General features: G+C 46.6%; 4 protein-coding genes across 7 annotated transcripts; 2 read left to right on the forward strand and 2 right to left on the reverse strand.

Annotated features, from left to right (window-relative positions):
• Positions 1–267: 267 nt before the first annotated feature.
• Positions 268–5,444, forward strand: radx (RPA1 related single stranded DNA binding protein, X-linked). Of its 3 annotated transcripts, XM_088371238.1 has the most exons (19): positions 268–390; positions 827–929; positions 996–1,170; positions 1,271–1,365; positions 1,430–1,540; positions 1,629–1,798; positions 1,855–2,011; positions 2,289–2,400; positions 2,491–2,579; positions 2,649–2,765; positions 2,848–2,943; positions 3,023–3,178; positions 3,438–3,562; positions 4,021–4,154; positions 4,228–4,275; positions 4,350–4,393; positions 4,449–4,694; positions 4,913–5,062; positions 5,139–5,444. In XM_088371238.1, the coding sequence occupies exons 1-19, from the start codon at positions 301–303 to the stop codon at positions 5,258–5,260; spliced, it is 2,340 nt and encodes a 779-aa protein (XP_088227364.1). In that variant the 5' UTR covers positions 268–300; the 3' UTR covers positions 5,261–5,444. The 3 variants fall into 3 exon arrangements, 2 of the variants coding, with proteins under 2 accessions (XP_088227364.1, XP_088227356.1); XR_015857528.1 differs by lacking the exon at positions 5,139–5,444 and having other exon boundaries at positions 3,438–3,543; positions 4,913–5,060; XM_088371230.1 differs by having other exon boundaries at positions 3,438–3,543; positions 4,350–4,694.
• Positions 5,394–7,370, reverse strand: asgr1a (asialoglycoprotein receptor 1a). Its single transcript, XM_088371265.1, has 7 exons — positions 7,181–7,370; positions 6,904–7,014; positions 6,731–6,820; positions 6,266–6,331; positions 6,052–6,144; positions 5,716–5,986; positions 5,394–5,614 (listed from the first exon to the last, which is right to left on the reverse strand). Exons 1-7 carry the CDS (start codon positions 7,353–7,355, stop codon positions 5,467–5,469), a joined length of 954 nt encoding a protein of 317 aa, XP_088227391.1. The 5' UTR covers positions 7,356–7,370; the 3' UTR covers positions 5,394–5,466.
• Positions 7,371–7,409: 39 nt separating this feature from the next.
• Positions 7,410–8,895, reverse strand: cyb5d1 (cytochrome b5 domain containing 1). The gene is made up of 4 exons (XM_088371275.1): positions 8,457–8,895; positions 8,197–8,273; positions 7,914–8,132; positions 7,410–7,833 (listed from the first exon to the last, which is right to left on the reverse strand). Exons 1-4 carry the CDS (start codon positions 8,578–8,580, stop codon positions 7,603–7,605), a joined length of 651 nt encoding a protein of 216 aa, XP_088227401.1. The 5' UTR covers positions 8,581–8,895; the 3' UTR covers positions 7,410–7,602.
• A 425-nt stretch (positions 8,896–9,320) lies between these two features.
• On the forward strand, positions 9,321–16,537 carry plod3 (procollagen-lysine, 2-oxoglutarate 5-dioxygenase 3). 2 transcript variants are annotated; one of them, XM_088371249.1, is made up of 19 exons: positions 9,321–9,539; positions 11,382–11,473; positions 11,529–11,665; positions 11,734–11,897; positions 12,657–12,769; positions 12,850–12,913; positions 12,999–13,096; positions 13,231–13,332; positions 13,401–13,532; positions 13,601–13,722; positions 13,795–13,899; positions 13,990–14,115; positions 14,193–14,334; positions 14,422–14,535; positions 14,624–14,695; positions 15,119–15,223; positions 15,327–15,473; positions 15,677–15,802; positions 15,881–16,537. In XM_088371249.1, exons 1-19 carry the CDS (start codon positions 9,416–9,418, stop codon positions 16,034–16,036), a joined length of 2,241 nt encoding a protein of 746 aa, XP_088227375.1. In that variant the 5' UTR covers positions 9,321–9,415; the 3' UTR covers positions 16,037–16,537. The 2 variants fall into 2 exon arrangements, with proteins under 2 accessions (XP_088227375.1, XP_088227381.1); XM_088371255.1 differs by having other exon boundaries at positions 9,322–9,539; positions 13,231–13,326.
• Positions 16,538–16,693: the final 156 nt, after the last annotated feature.

The following is a 16,693-nucleotide window of genomic DNA, read 5'->3' on the forward strand; positions in this document are numbered from 1 at the left end:
TTATAATTTACAGCACTAAAGGCTTTATCAGAAGGCGACAGTTTAGGGGACAGATTTTTTTCGAATGTCACGTATGTCTTCTATCGGTTGCCGTCGACAACCATTAACGACCTGGACTTTATGTATTTATTTGTATATTTGATTACTTATAGTTGGTTCGTCCACACTCCAGTCCAGATAGTGGCGGTAATGCTCCGCGAAAGCTGGTTGCCAACCACCATTAAACACCAAAAATAAAGAAGAAGAAGAAGAAGAAGAAGACAAACATTGACGCATGCGTACTCGCTGTGTTGCTTGGCAATGTCGCGGCTCGCGGGCTGTAGCAGTTTGGCGGTACCCGACTGCATCTTACGCCGAACTCTGGCGCCGTTCACAACTGCTACGGACCAGGTTCTTACTTCATTTATTCCTCGTTATCTTGTGAAATAAATATTAGAAAAGAGGGATTCACACATGCTTTGTGAAACTAAATGTAAAGTTTCGAAATCGATTCTTAAACAGTTTTATCACTATCGTACACAAGTATTTCATTAATTGTCGTTTTGGGCAATGACTGTATAAAGGAGCCCCGATGTATGTTGACAGTATCCTCTGTCTAGTTTGAAGACTAAAATGTAATTATTTAACTTATTTAATTTATTTTACACAGCTTGTGTATGACACCTATTTGTACCTTTTCATTCAGAGGAAAGGGGGCATCTTTTTGAGGTGGCATTTCTTTATAGCAACAGATTATTTCGGGTACGGTCTAAATTGGACTCAAGACAAGTCAAAACAAAACAATCTGTAAATCAAGGTGCCACTTGATCACTAAATGTGTTCTCAGCGCTCTCAAGTGGTCTGTCGAGAGACGCTCTACCTTTTGGACATCTCGCGCTACACCAGCGACCAGGGCTCCTCTGTCTACTTCCCAAACACCATCTTCACCGGTGAGTACGCTGCCCTTATCCGGGCCCTCTTGTTCACCTCTGACCCCGAGCTGCATCTGTATCCAGGCGATAACTTGTACGACGTCACGCTGAGTGATGGTGACTGCCGCCTGCGCGTCACTCTGGATCCCAGGCTCAACGGGCTGGTGGAGAAGTATGTGCTGCGGCGGGGCTTGGCCGTGCAGAACGCCACACTGGCCCCCGCCATGACTGGCTTGACGGACCGCACAGAGAACGAAAGGTAAGATGTTTGGCTTGTGAAGGGGCACAAGACTTCCTGTATGGGGAGATTATAATCACAGAGCAGGAGAGAAGTCACTTTTCAACTTTCATCTGCGCAGCTTCATCCTGGTAAGTGTGGAGATGATAGCATCAGAGACAAAAACCAACTCGGACCAGGATTCGCTGCCCTGGACCGGCTCGTCCGACGTGTCAGGTGAACGAGCTGATCGGCGCCGGCCTAAAGCGGCGAGCCATTGGTTGACGTTGGTCTGCTTCAGGTCCTCTGTTGGCCAATCGGAAGCTCTTTCTGCCACTGTGGAACAACGTGGACTTTCACGGGGACGCCTGGATGAAGACGCCGCCTCCCCCGGAGGAGCAGGAGGAGACGCGTGAGTGTAACAAGTGCACTACGCATACAAAATATATAATTGATCTTCTCTCACCTCCCTCGTTCTCTTCTTCTCCCTTCTGCTCTAGCCACAGCTCTCCGCCCCACCGTGACTGTCAAAGACCTCCGCCAGGGTTTCTTGGCTCACGACGTCTGGGCCCTTCGCACCATCCAGCGCCGGCTGATTTTACGCATCACAGCCAAGTCGCACCTGACGTATTACGGCAGAGCAGACAAGAACTGCGCCGTCCCCTATAAGGTGGGTGAAGGCGGGGCCAACGAGGACGTGGCGTTTAACGCGGGTCCTGCGTGCAGGCGCTGTTAAAGGCGCACGACTCCTCGGGAAGTGTGTCGCTGGTGTTGTGGAACAGCGCGTGCGTCCACTGGTACCGCGCAATCAAGCCCGGCGACGTGGTCAGCCTGAGCCACTTCCGCGTCAAGAACCAGTTCCAATCAGAAGGCGACGACATCGGTACTTCCATCCTTCTTTGCTTTCTTTCCTCATATTCACTTTACTTTCTCTTTTTTCTTTCTTTTTCATTTCTTACTCACTCTCCTTCCTTTCTTGAGCATTATTAAAATCTTGTCTACTGATGTAGTTTTCAGCTTGTTTTCTTTAAAAAGATTCAATAGTCTCTTTCATGCTTATTACCTTTTTTCCAATTTCTTTTTTACTTCCTTTCTTCCGTTCCTTCCTTCACTCATTCCTTTCCGTGCACACATTCAGAAACGTGTGATGTTGCCCACAGAGATCAGCGTGAACAGCCGGAATCCCGCCACTCGCATCGCGCCGATCTCGGAGGGGTTGGTGGCGCCCGAGTGCCTGCCGCCGCCAGCACCCGCTTCCAACTTCTGCGACAGGTGTGGCCATGCCCACCGCAGGCACGGTGACATTTTGCCAAATTGAAATTCGAATGATTTTGTGATTGCCTTCTGCTTTTCTTCTCTTAGTGAGGAACTTCCATCTCGCTCTCCGGGCACCCTGTGCGACGTCATCGGCTTGTTGACTTTCACGGGGCGTGCCGAGCGGATGAGAAAGGGTGAGGGACATCGTCGTGGCAATGGGATGCGGACGCAAGCTTACTCGAACTCAACACTGATGCGCGCAGATTCAGAGTTGTTGGAGTATCGCTGGCTGCGGTTGGAGGATGGACGCAGCTCTTGCCCAATCTGGATCCAGCTGTTCGCCACCTCTCAGCCGCAGACGCACAACCACCTCCACCCATGTGAGATTGAAGGAAAACAAGAATTCAGAAGATAATGGAAAGATAGAAGACAAGCTAACAAGCAGCATGGGTGTGTGCGCAGTGATGGTGCTGTTGTGTTCTTGCCTGAAGGTGGTCCAGACGGCCGCGGGCGCCTCGTACCTGACCAACACCCCGTTCACGCAGCTGCACCGCTCAGGTAGCAACTTTTTTTTTTTTTTTTTTTTTTTGCGACGTCGTCATCTTGCCGTCATGTCAACGCCGGGCTTGATTGACAGGTAAACGCAAGAGCCAACTGCCGGCGGTCAAGCAGTTCCTCGACTGGTTCCGGCAACAGGATGAGAAACGCCTGTTGCGCTCGGCTCTGATTGGCGGATTCTTCACGTACCCGCCCCTTCCTGTCTCCCTGGAAGAGTACATGAGACACAGGCAAGGTCAGCTGACCGACATCTTCGTGCTTGAAAAGGAAATTGAGAAGATCGTTCTGTCTGTCCTTATTGCTCACCTTCCTTCCTTCCTTCCTTCCTTCCTTCCTTCCTTCCTTCCTTCCTTCCTTCCTTCCTTCCTTCCTTCCTTCCTTCCTTCCTTCCTTCCTTCCTTCCTTCCTTTCTTTCCTTCTTAACTTCCTTCCTTGCTTCCTTTATTCTCCTTATTCCCCACCTTCCGTCCTTCATTTCTACCTTTGTCTTTTAGGGGATCCTGGTTTCGTCCAGGGGGCGGAGCTTCTGAGGGAGATCAAGACCCTTTGTTATAGGGAGCGACGCACCTTCTGTATCCAGGCTACCGTTACCATGGTTAGGTATTGTCGCAGAGGAAAGGTACACACACAAAAACATGCACTCACCAATAATTCTATTGATCAATTGTTAACAATGGTCAAGAGCATATTTCAATCAGTGATGGCTTGAAGTGTCCCTAAACATAATAGACCATCACCTTTTCAAATTTTCATTTTTAGTTTCTACGTTTGAAAATGACAACTTGTACAATACAGATTTGAACATGCATTGCCGAAACATTGACGCTTCAGGAAAAAAATCCACCAGTTACTAAACCTAACCATTAATTCATAAATATTGCTTAATGTATTACTGGATTACATATCATTATTACAATTACTACTTTTTTTAACGACAACGATACATGCGACAGAAAATAAAGACCATCTTCAAAATCAGCGTAAAGAAAAATAATCTAGAAACTATTTGCATGTCTTTTTTAAATATTTTTTAAAAATGTGACTAGGTGTCAGTTGGTATGATTGATGTTGTTTTAGGAGAATCGTTGCATCTTTTGGCGAGATACATCTTCGTGTCTGTCCTCCTTCTCACCCTCCTCATCCTCCAAGTTTTTGCCAGCAGCTGTCAATCACTCGACTCCCCGCTCATTGCCATCTCCCGCCAGTGGCAGGTGACTGAATTTCCAGCCTCGGCTTCCTCCTTTAAATCTACCGTGTTCATACAAGCGTGTTTGTGTGCTGCAGGACTTGCAAAAGAAATCTTTTGCTCCACTCAGACACGCCGCAAAAGGGGTGAGACTGGGGCACGTTCAAAAAGAAGCACTCCGATTGGCCAGACCGATGACATTGTTCTTGTGTCTCCGCAGACGTCCTCGTGCGACCGTCCAGCCCGAAGCCGGCAACAAGACAGGTGCGTCTGCGTGTCCAGCATGTCGTGACGTTTGCTGAGGTGTCATCATGTGCAGCCATTCTTTTCGACACGTCCATGGAGTTCCTACAAGACACAGACGAGGAAGAGGAAGACGACGACAGCTCGTCGTACGCCACCTGCCCTTCCCCGCCGGATCCCCCTCGTGTCTTCGTGGAGACGCTGGCCATGCGCTACAACCCCGCCCATGAGAAAAAGCAGGTGGCTGCCGTGACAATGGGAGGAACCCTGACCTGCGCCGCCGTCTTCGCCTGCGAGGACTATTACACGCTCAGTCTCAAAGGTGTGTCAACAAAATACGTCTTCCTTCTGTTTCTTTGTTTTTCCTTTCATTTGATTTTCAGTCAACAGCGATTGCTGTCCCCTGAGATGGAGAAAAGTTTTGCTTATTAATTCATATTCCCCAAGCCTTCCTTCCTTCCTTCCTTTTATTTCATTCCCCTTTTCTGGTAAACGCTTGCCGACACGTAACACATGACGTTGATTCGCCCACCCCCGCAGCTTTGTCGGATGGCGTGTGCGTCGACGCAATCTTCCTCCCTCAGTCGTCCTCTTCCTCCCTCTCGCCACCCTCCCGCTCACACGGAAACACCTGGGCCTCCGTCTTGTCCCACGGAGCCTTCTCGTCCCACGCGCCGCCGCCCTCGCCAGGTGCGTACGCTCACACACAGAACAAACAGAAAACTGTCTCTCAGAAGTGACGACGTTTCCTGTCTCGCCCCGCCAGGGGATCTCATCGCTACAGCAACACTGCTGGCCAATCAAAGGCTGGCGTGCTTACTGGATGTTTGCAATCTGGGCAGAGAATCGACTGAGGTGGTCATCAGCCGGGCCTTCCGGATGACCTGAAGACTCCCGTGTTTGTTTTTCCGACAGCACGTTTGCATCACGTAGGACAAATTTTGATCGCCATGTTGTTTTGTACGTTACTGATGACCTTTTTGCACTACTTATCATTTTTAATGAAAGCCATTTCCCTGTGTGAGTGTATGTTTTACACTTTATTCTGTTTTCATTAAAAAGTGTCAGCACAGGTGCTTTCCTGACTTTTTTGGTCAGACCTGCCTCTGGCAAATGAAGGACAGCCTGGTGGAGCAGTGCAGGTCGTTGAGGCGTCCGTCCGTGTGCACGTGAGCACAGTCCTCATCTCCGGGTCCCAGGCCGTGGTGCGTCCAGCTGTCAGGCTGGCCTGGCCGCCAGTGCCTAACCCAACCGACCCGCCCCCAAACCCCGCCCCCCCCGCTATTAACAAGCACTTCTCTTAAATCAGAGGATTAGATAAAATGAGGCCGGACGCGACCCACCTGCGGTTCATGACGTAAGGGGTCTGGTTGACCCACTCCCACGACCCCGTTCTCTCGTCACTCAGGCCTATCCAAAAGAAGACGCCCGACAAGTGGCGGCGCACAAAGTCCCATTCTTCATCTGACAGGATGATGGCCAAGTGCGACTCGTGTCCGTTGCACCAATCGCGTGCGTCGTGCCAGGACAGCAGCAACTTTGCGAACATCAAACAGCTGGAGCCCATCCTCTCCCAGCCCAGAGGACAGCAGCCGCTGTCTTTCGATGTCGAACCTTCAAAATCGCAAGCCTTCAAATGTCGACTCCATGTGTGTGTGGGTGTTGCGTGTGTAGTGTACCATTGTTGATGATGCGTTGAAGGGAGCACTGGAGAGTGGCTACTGCTTTGCTGATGGTGTCCAGAGTGGCGAGCTGCTTCAAGGCCTCAGAGGCTGAAAAGCAAGGAAGTCATCATGTGATAACACGCGCGGTAAGAAAAGTAGCTTTGTGCAACACGATAGAACATTCCATAAGATGAGATGGTGTCACAACACAATTTTCATCACGTCTCACTTGAGCGCAGCTCGTCTTTGTTGCCCGCCACCGCAAACTTGAGTCGCTCCACATCTTTGGCGGCGTCTGCGACATGGACGCATTGTGATGAGGGAGGAGACGACACGACAAACGTGGTGACGTGGTGAGCTACGTTGTTACATTTGACTTTGTTTTGAAATAAATAAATTTAGAATCAGTTTTAGAAATAAATGCTTTATTTTACTTTCGTTTTTATATTTTTAAAAAAGTTCATTAACTTTAGCGTAGTAGAGTTAACTACACGACAATATCAAATGACTATTTGACCTTCCTTCAACAATACAGAATTAAATAGGTTTGATATTAACCCTAAAACTTATGTATATTAAATGACAAATAAGAAAAAGGAAGGCCATTTTTGCTAGAATTAGAGTTTTCATTAGCCATACTAATCTTGCATTGTACAGTAGAACGTTACGACATGACATTAAAGCGGGCGGTTACCTGCAGTAAACTGCTGGATGCCGCTCAGTGATTGGCTCATATTGGAAACCCTTTGCTCCGCCGACCACAACCGACTCGCCATCCTCGAGTCTGTCACACGCACATTTCTTTGCTGTGATTGAAAGACAATTTTACAAAGTTGTGTTCTGTGTGTGTATTTTCTTTGCTCTCACAGCTGGCTCCCAACGCAATTGTCAGAATCAAGATGGCTGCGGTGGTCAGAATGGGAAACAATCGACGGGTGAGCCTGGACACGCCGCCCGAGCGAGGGTTCAATGTGGGATCTGATATACGGGACAAATGTCAGCTAATGCACACAACGCAGACCATATACCAAACATACTAACACATTCACCACTACACACAAAACTTTACAACATACACTACCATACACAGACTCACACCGTACACACACTTCATACATGCCTCGACCACACACGTAATTTGTACTTTTGTTCCAAAAGGAGCTGCTGGACTCATCGATGTCATCATGGTATTCTATCGTCATGGCGATCAGCTTCTTTGCGTCGTCTTTGTGATGGAGAGAAGCGCGGCGACAGAGAAAGTCAACGTCGGCTTGAGGTGACTGACCGCCGAGCGAACTTTGAACTGGATCGTTTGCCATTGTGTGAGATCCGGTGGCAGGGGCGACTTTCAAAACAAATCACACAATTCAAAATTTCAAATTGACATAAATGTGCTTTATTTGTACAAAGAAGTTATCCCTCACAACACTGTGTGGCGCAGTATGATAAAACATGGCATAGTGGAACATTAAACAGATGATTTGAATTTATGGTCCAACACAAACTACGATTGTATAATAGTACGACAACAAAATATGGAATCAGCGTCACTAAACAACACAGGAGTCACCCCTCAGTGAGGTCATCATTGAAGTGGAGGAGGATGGCGGGCGTGAAGAGATCGCAGTCGAGACGCAGATTCTGGAGCTTGAGGTCATCATCGGGGACATTGTTCTCACTTAAGGTCTTGCTCATGTCCAGGCTGGCGCCGTTGTGCTTCCACGTGTAGCTGCACGCATGCGAGTTGTACGGCAGGTAGCGCTCCAGGATCTCCGCCAGTGTCTCCTCAGAACACACCTGAATCAGAAGAGATGCAGGGGAGCTGTTAGCCTAGCTTAGCACACAGGACGAGAGGCTAGGCTCTGGGCATGGTCAACCTCCAGCCGCTGCTCCTGTGACGTCAGCGTGTTGATGACGCGTATCCACCTGGTCTTGGCGGATAGCCGTCCCACTTCGTAGCGCTGGTCCTTCCACCAAGCCGGCTCGATGTCGCTGGCCCAGTCGGAGCGCGGCCCAGCCGGCGGGATATGCACGAATCGTCCTCTGGGGGTGTAGTAGCTCACACAGTCCGTCAGCGGGTGGACAAACGTCAACACCTGCGCACAGGTGCGGGTGGGCTCTAAAAGCCGCTGTATGATTTGTTGCCGTGTGCACACTCACGTCTTCGGTCTCAGGGTCAAACCAGCTGCTGATATCCTTGCCTGCAAACTCCATGATAGGCAGCAGTAAAACATCACCTGGGTGAAGTTAAAGATAATTGTGTGAATGCTGAAGAGCGTTGTCCAATGTATCATATTTTACATGGTAACATTTTCTAATAGACAGGACACATTTTCCAAAAACTAAAATTCCAAAAGCATTCAGTAGTTATAGTTCTAATCAAAGTCAAAGTCTCCTTTATTGTCAATGATCATGCTTACCCTCATGCTTCTTCATCAGGGGGGTCAGGTCACACACTTTGCCTAGGAAGGACACCCAAAGGTCAGTCGCAGTATTGTGAGCTGATACCTGTGCAGGCGTGAAGAAGCGTGGCCTTTTTGGCATTATACTCTCCAAAATTCAAAAATAAAAGAGGCCGCTATTTGTTGTCGCTATCTTGTTGCTAGGTAACCATGACATTAAGGGGTGGGCCTCACTCTGTTTTTTTATATGTGTATATATATATATATATATATAATGGCAAAATACAATTAAGATGCTCGCCTTATTCCCTCCAAAATATTTTTTTAAAATATAGATATTGTCATGACGTCATACGGGGCTTGAGTATCACAGTAGGTTGACAATAAAATCGTGGCGTGAAAGTGTGTGACGTGGCAAACCAGAACTTTCTATAGCCTCAGGACACACACACACACACAAAAAAAACGTTTTCTTTCTGTAATTGGCTCGTCCGTCGACACGCCCGATTGGCTTGGAGCCCCTTCAGCTAGCTTCTCATTGGTCGCCGAGTCCGGCGTGGTAGGCCAACACTTCCTGTTGACGTTTACATTTACTTTGATGTTCGATGAGCAAATATGCATTTTCATGACTTCATAAGGTGTTTTAAAGTTGTCAGAGCAGTCCTTAAATGAACAATGAGAACGTAAAAAGTGAAAGTACGACGAGGCAAAGTTGAGATCCACTTTTGCGAAGTTTCTAAGGCTAGAGGACGACGCAACGAAAAAAAAAAATCACATTGTTTTACTTGTGATTGGTAAAACCTCTCGTCAATCAAGACTACGGCCGTTCTCATTGGTTGAGACGACGGGCCAATCACTTCCCAGTGACGTTTACGACCAACTGGGAATAGAGTCCTCGCGAGATTTCGCCAAGATTCCATCAAATCTGCGAAACGGAGACGAGAGGAGAGTGGAGTGGAGAAGAGGAGTAATTTGCGATGGAACGGAAGCGTTTACATCGACAAATGGTCGTCGCCACGTCTTCTTGGCTTTTCGGCTTGCTAACACTGGGCGTCATACTCTATGCTGCCTCCGGGGCTCAACCGCGGAGCCTCTCCCCAGGTAGGGCCGCTCTGGAGGGTCTCCAGGCGGGCCAGGAGAACCGCCGTGTTCTGCTCAAGTCTGCCCACGCCTTTTCTGCGTCTTGCCTTCTACTAACTTTCCGTTCACATTACGTCATTATAAATTCTATTATTTACTGATGTTTTATACTTAATTCAACTCTCGTGAAGTCACTCCTACCTCTCAACCAGATAGAGCCAGCTACTTGATTGTGTTCCCTCCTAAAGACTCAAAACTCCGTACATTAATATTTGCACACACAATTTCCGGATTACCGTGTTGGCCCGAATATAAAACATTTATTGATCCCTGGGGTGGGGAAATTCACTTCAGATTGAGATTGCACTTAAGTTTACATACCGTATTAAGTCGCTCCGGAGTATAAGTCGCACCAGCCATAAAATGCCCCAAAAAGTGAAAAAAAAAAACATATATAAATCGCTCTGGAGTATAAATCGCATTTTGGGGGCAATTTATTCGACAAAATCCCACGCCAAAAACAGTCATGAACGAGCAACAACAGGCTAAACGATAGGTATGCTAACGTGACAATCAAACAAAGAGCTGAGAACGGGCCTGACGTAACATATAGAGTGATTAAGGACAACTATTACATGAATAACATGTTTATAAAACCATCGGTGTCACTCCAATTCACTTGAAATAGTAATCCATTGGTACATCACGGTTCTCCAAACTTTCTTTCTGCTGCTCGATTACTGTTTTCAGCTGCATATTTTACAACTTGAAGTTTGTAACCTGCAAAATATGAGTTTCTTTTTGGTGCCATTTTTCTTAAGCCCACCCAGTTGATGAGTCACGGCCAACGATGAAATTTAGAGCGCCCTCATCCAGTTTCGTCTGAAAATATAATTTTTTTTCAGATGTAGTTTTTGGTTTTGTTTATTTGGTTGTTTTATCAAAGTCAAAGTCTGCTTTGTCGTCGATTTTCTTCATACACTAAGACACACAAAGAGATTGAAATTACGTTCCCATTATCCCTCGGTGAGATAGTACCCATATGCATACAAGCAACACAAAAAACCCAAGAAGGCACAAACAATGAATAAATAAGAGTGTTGAATAAATGATAAATGAACAAATAATAATAAATAATAATAATAAATATAAGAGCTCCTGAGTATAAGTCGCCCCCCCACCCAAACTATGAAAAAAACCGCGACTTATAGTCCGGAAATTACGGTATTTAAATTTTCAGCTATTAAGATGTGATAGACTGTTTTTGCGTGATTTGAACGAGGCAAAATAACATGCTTTTTCTCTCAAATATATTGTTATAACCATTTGTTTCCGATGTAATCATTTTCTGTATAAAAATTAAATTTGGTGTTCAAAAAGTATTTTTCAAACTTGAGTCTTGAAAAACAGTGGGTTGTCTTATAATCAGGGTCGTTTTATATTCGGGCCAATACGGTATTTGGGGGGAGAGGGTTGTCTTTTTTCAGTATCAATTTGCCGTTTTGTACTCAGGCCAAAGCCATGTCTAATATAAATTTATTGCTTTGGCACCATCTGGTGGCATCTTGGTGCTGAGCACTGATGTTGAACAGAGGTGATCAGCTTCTTTACCTCTGTAATGCAGCAAGTCTCCAAAGATTAATTGATTTATCTATGCCTAATTTCAGCAAAGTCAAAATCTTGTTCTCCCTTCTGTTTCTTGAGGGGAGGAAGCTAGGCTAGCAAGACGTTGTTGTCATAGAAATGACTGCAACTTTTGCACTCTTATAAATGGCCATGGCCACTTGTCCTTCCCCACTTTTTTCACCTCAGTGTTGAATTCCTTCTTTTGGAAAATTCCAGCGTGTGTTTGTTTGCGTACAGAGAATCTTCTGGTCATCACAGCTGCAACAGAGGAGACAGATGGCTTTCTGCGCTTCATGGGAACAGCCAGAGAGTTTAACTACACTGTGAAGGTAATCCAGTGCCGATGATGATTTGATGGTTGGTGACGCCGATGCTGGTCTTTAGGTTCTGGGCTTGGGGGAAGAATGGAAAGGGGGTGACGTTGCTCATACGGTGGGCGGCGGGCAAAAGGTGCGCTGGCTTAAAAAGGAGCTGCTCAAACACTCGCAGCGGGAAGACCTGGTGGTCTTGTTTGTGGACAGGTAACACGCCTTCCGGTTCTGAGACATTTGCCCAGTTTTCAAGCGCACCCTGCTCTCTCTACCTCCAGCTACGATGTTGTATTCGCGTCGGGTCCTGAGGAACTCCTGTACAAATTCTCCCGGCTTGGCCACCGCGTGGTGTTCTCCGCTGAAGGCTTCTGCTGGCCAGACCAGAGGCTGGCACCCAAGTACCCCACCGTGCATTCGGGGAAACGGTACCTCAACTCGGGAGGTAAAAGAGTACCGCTTGGATGTTGTTTGAAGCCTTACTATGCCAGTTCGGTCACAAAGGAGACGAGAGTTCTTCGGTACTGATGTTTACTGTGAGCTTAACTTTCTTTCAGATCACAGTGGCATTGGTGAGACAAACGAACATATAAACTAAGGTTCACAAAAAATGCACGTCAAATACAAAAGTAAAAGTCTTACTTAACTGTTTAACTCCTTAACTTTGCGCTGACGTGTACGAGGTCAGGCCGTTTGCTATCGCGCTGCAGCATTACGTCACCTTCCCGCTTCTTTACCTGAAACAGGAAGTGCCCTCAAAGTTAGATTTACTTTCGGTTTATATCGCAACTTAATATTAACAATACACTGCTACAAACTGTGTACAAATAACAAGAAGCAAAAACCAATTCACACCAAAATAATTTGCGCACCATGTAAAACTTTGAACTATCGCTAGAGTTGGAAGAGCTCCGCTTAGTAGCGAAAGATACAATTGCGTGTAGACTTGCTGTCATTTTTGGATTTTTCTTTTTGCTGGTCGAACTTGGCTCGAACTGTCCGAATCAGAGGATGAGAAAATGCTGATATTCTAGGATAAATTTGAAATCTGCACTACTTATTCTGAAGCCTCTGAACAAATGAGAATAACATAGCAACACATACAGGCTGATATCTGATTGGATGAAAACTAATATATTTGATTTTGTCAAGAACTTAGTCTGCGAGTGGGAACTAAAAATTAACTTAATCATGTGTCCGTCAGGGTTCATAGGCTTCGCGCGCGAAGTCAACGAGCTGGTCCAGCAGTGGAAGTTGAAAGATGATGACGATGACCAACTCTTCTACACCAAAATCTACTTGGATCAGACGCAGCGGGTAAAATGACATCTGGCCTGCCACACTGACGTCATGAGCATTTTCTATCTTGTCACTGTCATTTTTTTTCCCCCCCTTAGACCAAATTCAATATGACGCTGGACCACCGCTCCAGAATTTTCCAGAACCTCAACGGCGCCGTCGGTGAGAGTCCGCTCGTCGTTAGTTGCATTAGCTAGCGAGCTGTTACTGAAAGGATTTGCGGACTTCTCGACGTCGTTTTTGTCAGATGAAATCGTCCTGAAGTTTGAGAAGGCTAGAGTCCGCGTGAGGAACGTCGCCTATGACACACTTCCTGTCGTCATTCACGGCAACGGACCCAGCAAGGTAGGCTGCTCAACACATTGCGGACCACAAAAACAAAATTTCACAAAATATGTTATTTCATTCTTCTACCTGTCACTAAATGACCCAAGATGCATTTTTGGAGGAAATTCATAATTCTCACTTTTACTTTACAGCTGCAACTCAACTACCTGGCTAATTACGTCCCCACGGCGTGGACGTACGAGGAGGGCTGCGGCAACTGTGACGACGACCTCATTTTCTTTGATGAAGTAGACGTTCGTCAGACGTCGCCGCTGCTCTTTTTGTCTGCAAGCAGGCCATTTCAAGAATATTTTTGTTTCAGGACCAGGAGATGCCACTGGTGCACGTGGCTGTGTTCATCCACCACGCCACACCCTTCATGGAGGACTTCCTGGAGCGGTTGACCACACTCAACTACCCTTTATCGCGCATCCACCTTTTCATGCACAACAACGTGAGTCGTCTCTGGACCACTCATTTCCCTGAATATTAATAACACCCACCCCCCTCGTCCAATGGCAGGTGGTGTACCACGAGCAGCACATTCACAAGTTCTGGCAGCGCCACCGTTCTCTTTTCCCCAACGCCGTGCTGGTCGGACCCGAGGAGAACCTTCAGGAGGGCCGTGCTCGCAAGATGGCTGTGTGAGTGCACGACCGGCCGCGGTCAGCTCGGACGCGTCCGCAACTTGAGCTTGCCGCCATGCGTGTTTGTAGGGAGGCGTGTCGGAAGGACTCCAGTTGTGATTACTACTTCAGCATCGACTCGGATGTTGTCTTGACCAACCCCGACGCCCTGAGGATCCTCATGGAGGAGAACAAGTAAGCATGAAATGGGCTCGTTTTAGCCAGGATACGCTGACTTAGACATTTGTTTTATTCCCGTTGAACGAATGCTGAAATGTTTTCCAGGTCTGTCATTGCGCCAATGCTGTCCAAACCCGGTAAGCTGTGGAGCAACTTCTGGGGTGCCCTGAGCGCCGAAGGCTTCTACTCCAGATCGGAAGACTACATCGAGATTGTTCAAGGGAAGAGGATGTGAGCATCTACGTCTATCTTGTTCTCACATCGACCCGACCACCCGATGACTCACCCCGCTTGTGTGTTTGTTGCAGCGGCCTGTGGAATGTTCCATACATGTCACAGGCCTATCTGATCAAAGGCAGCGTGCTGCGCTCCAAACTGGCCAAGGTTAACCTGTACGTGGACCCGAACTTAGACCCGGACATGGCGTTCTGTCGGAGGGTCCGAGAGCAGGTAGCTTTCTTCGCCGCAGTCATTGCAGGTGGGGGGGAAGAAATTCTGTAAAGTGACCCCACCTTGTATTTCCTTCTCAATCACCAGGGAGTGTTCATGTTCGTGTCCAACCGCGACGACTTTGGCCGTCTGGTGTCGTCCAACAACTATAACACGTCCAGGCTGCACCCGGACATGTGGCAGATCTTTGACAACCCTCTGGTGCTCCCAACACACAAAAACACCTCAACATGCAATATTTGGTCTGCTCGTTGTATATTTGTCATTAATCTTTGTGTGTCTGTGACAGGATTGGAAGGCCAAGTATGTCAATGAGAACTACTCCAAGATTTTTGAGGACCCCAAAAGATTTGTGGAGCAGGTTATCATCGTTGTTGTTATTATTATTATTATTATTATTCAGCAGCATTATTATAGTGCATTTTATAAACAAGTTAACTCAATCTGCTTCATATAATTAGAATCATTGAAAAGATATACAAACAAAAATTCTAAATTATTTTGAAAATACTTTAAAAGATCTTTGGGAAAAGTGCAGCGATTTTAACCTAGATTCAAAAGCATTCACACTTGGCGCTGACTGTAATTCTGTTTGCAGCTTATTCCACTTGGTTGCAACCTGACTGTCTGCAGACCTGAAGGCCCTACTGCATTTATAGCATATTAGCATTATTCCATTAGCGTCAGTAACTAAACAGTTCAGCAATTTATTGATCAGTAGCTGAATTTTAAAATCTATTCTACCCGGCAAATTATTCCGTGGACCATCTCTGTGTCGTTACAGCCGTGTCCGGATGTGTACTGGTTCCCGGCCTTCTCTGAAAAAATGTGCGACGACCTGGTGGAGACCATGGAAGACCACGGCGAATGGTCCGGGGGAAAGCACAAGGTTGACACCCTGTTCTCCTCACTAGTCTGCGTGCGCGCCAGAGCCCACAAGATGTCCGCAGGTGATATATGGCGCTGGTTGTTTGCGTGTGTGTGTCTCGCAGGACGAGCGTCTGGCCGGTGGATACGAAAACGTTCCTACCGTGGACATCCACATGAATCAGATCGGATTCGAGAAGGAATGGCTGAAGTTCCTTAAAGAGTACATTGCACCCATCACGGAAAAACTCTATCCCGGATACTCACCGAAGGTACGAGCTGCCTGAACTCTCAATAGGGTTGAGGTCAGGGATGATGGTGGCCACACTGAGGTTTTCCATTTCTATTTAAAGAATCAATGTCAGGATTTTGCCAGACAGAAACTCGAAAGAAGTATTTATAGGGACGGGGATGTTTTCAGTCATGCAAATTATTTAAACATTTCCTTTATCTTTTTCACTTGTGCCACATGCAGGCTCAGGCTATCATGAATTTCGTGGTGCGCTACCGTCCCGACGAGCAGCCATCTTTGCGGCCGCATCACGACTCGTCCACGTTCACCATCAACATCGCCCTCAACAGCAAGAACGTCGACTACCAGGTACTCGCGCTGAACTTATTAGCATTCGTTTAGCTGCCATCCTACTCAAGGCTTGACTGACATGTTTTCTCATGTCAGGGCGGAGGTTGCCGGTTCCTGCGTTACGACTGCAAGGTGGAGTCGCCCAGAAAGGGCTGGTCCTTTATGCACCCTGGCCGCCTGACTCATTACCACGAAGGTCTGCCCACTACCAGCGGAACCAGGTACATCATGGTGTCCTTTGTGGACCCCTAAGTCCCGTGAAAGGGGAAACTTGCTTAAGAAACTCCAGGATTTCACTTCTCTAGCATTTTGGAGGGATTTCTCTATTTTTTTAATGGGATCATTTTGTCACAGTGGTGCCTTTTTCTAGAAACTCCAACACACTGTGTGTGTGTGTGCATGTGACTTCTACGACAGGTTTGAAAAAGCAAAAAGAAAAAAAAGATTTTAGTGTCGAATTAACTTTTTTACCTTGGTCATGTAAGTGGGGCTTTTACGAGGACTATTTATATTTGAACAAAAAGATCCACCTTCATGCTTGGCTTTGTATAAAATGCTTTAAATTATTTAAAAGCGAATGAATACACTTTTAAGAATTTTAAGACAAAAGACAAAACTCCAAGCTCTTGTGATTTTATACCAATTATGTTGGATCAAGAGCAAGCACCACTGACAAGTGAGAATGTGAGCTGTGTTGTTTTAACAGTGTGAACATAAGTGCTATACAAATAAAGTATAGACTTAAAATGACAATGAATGGATTGGCTGTTTCTTTTATGAAGAACACAAAGACCATACCAAAAACTATACAGGCCCATTTTTACATTGTTTGTGCTCGTATTATGAACTTTAACTGTCATCCTCAAGCCCTCTGATATTTTTGTCCTGATTTTGCCTGCAAAATCACAA

Source organism: Syngnathus floridae, chromosome 1, assembly GCF_059516105.1.
Source record: "Syngnathus floridae isolate MCC-2025c chromosome 1, RoL_Sflo_1.0, whole genome shotgun sequence".
Taxonomy (NCBI): domain Eukaryota; kingdom Metazoa; phylum Chordata; class Actinopteri; order Syngnathiformes; family Syngnathidae; genus Syngnathus; species Syngnathus floridae.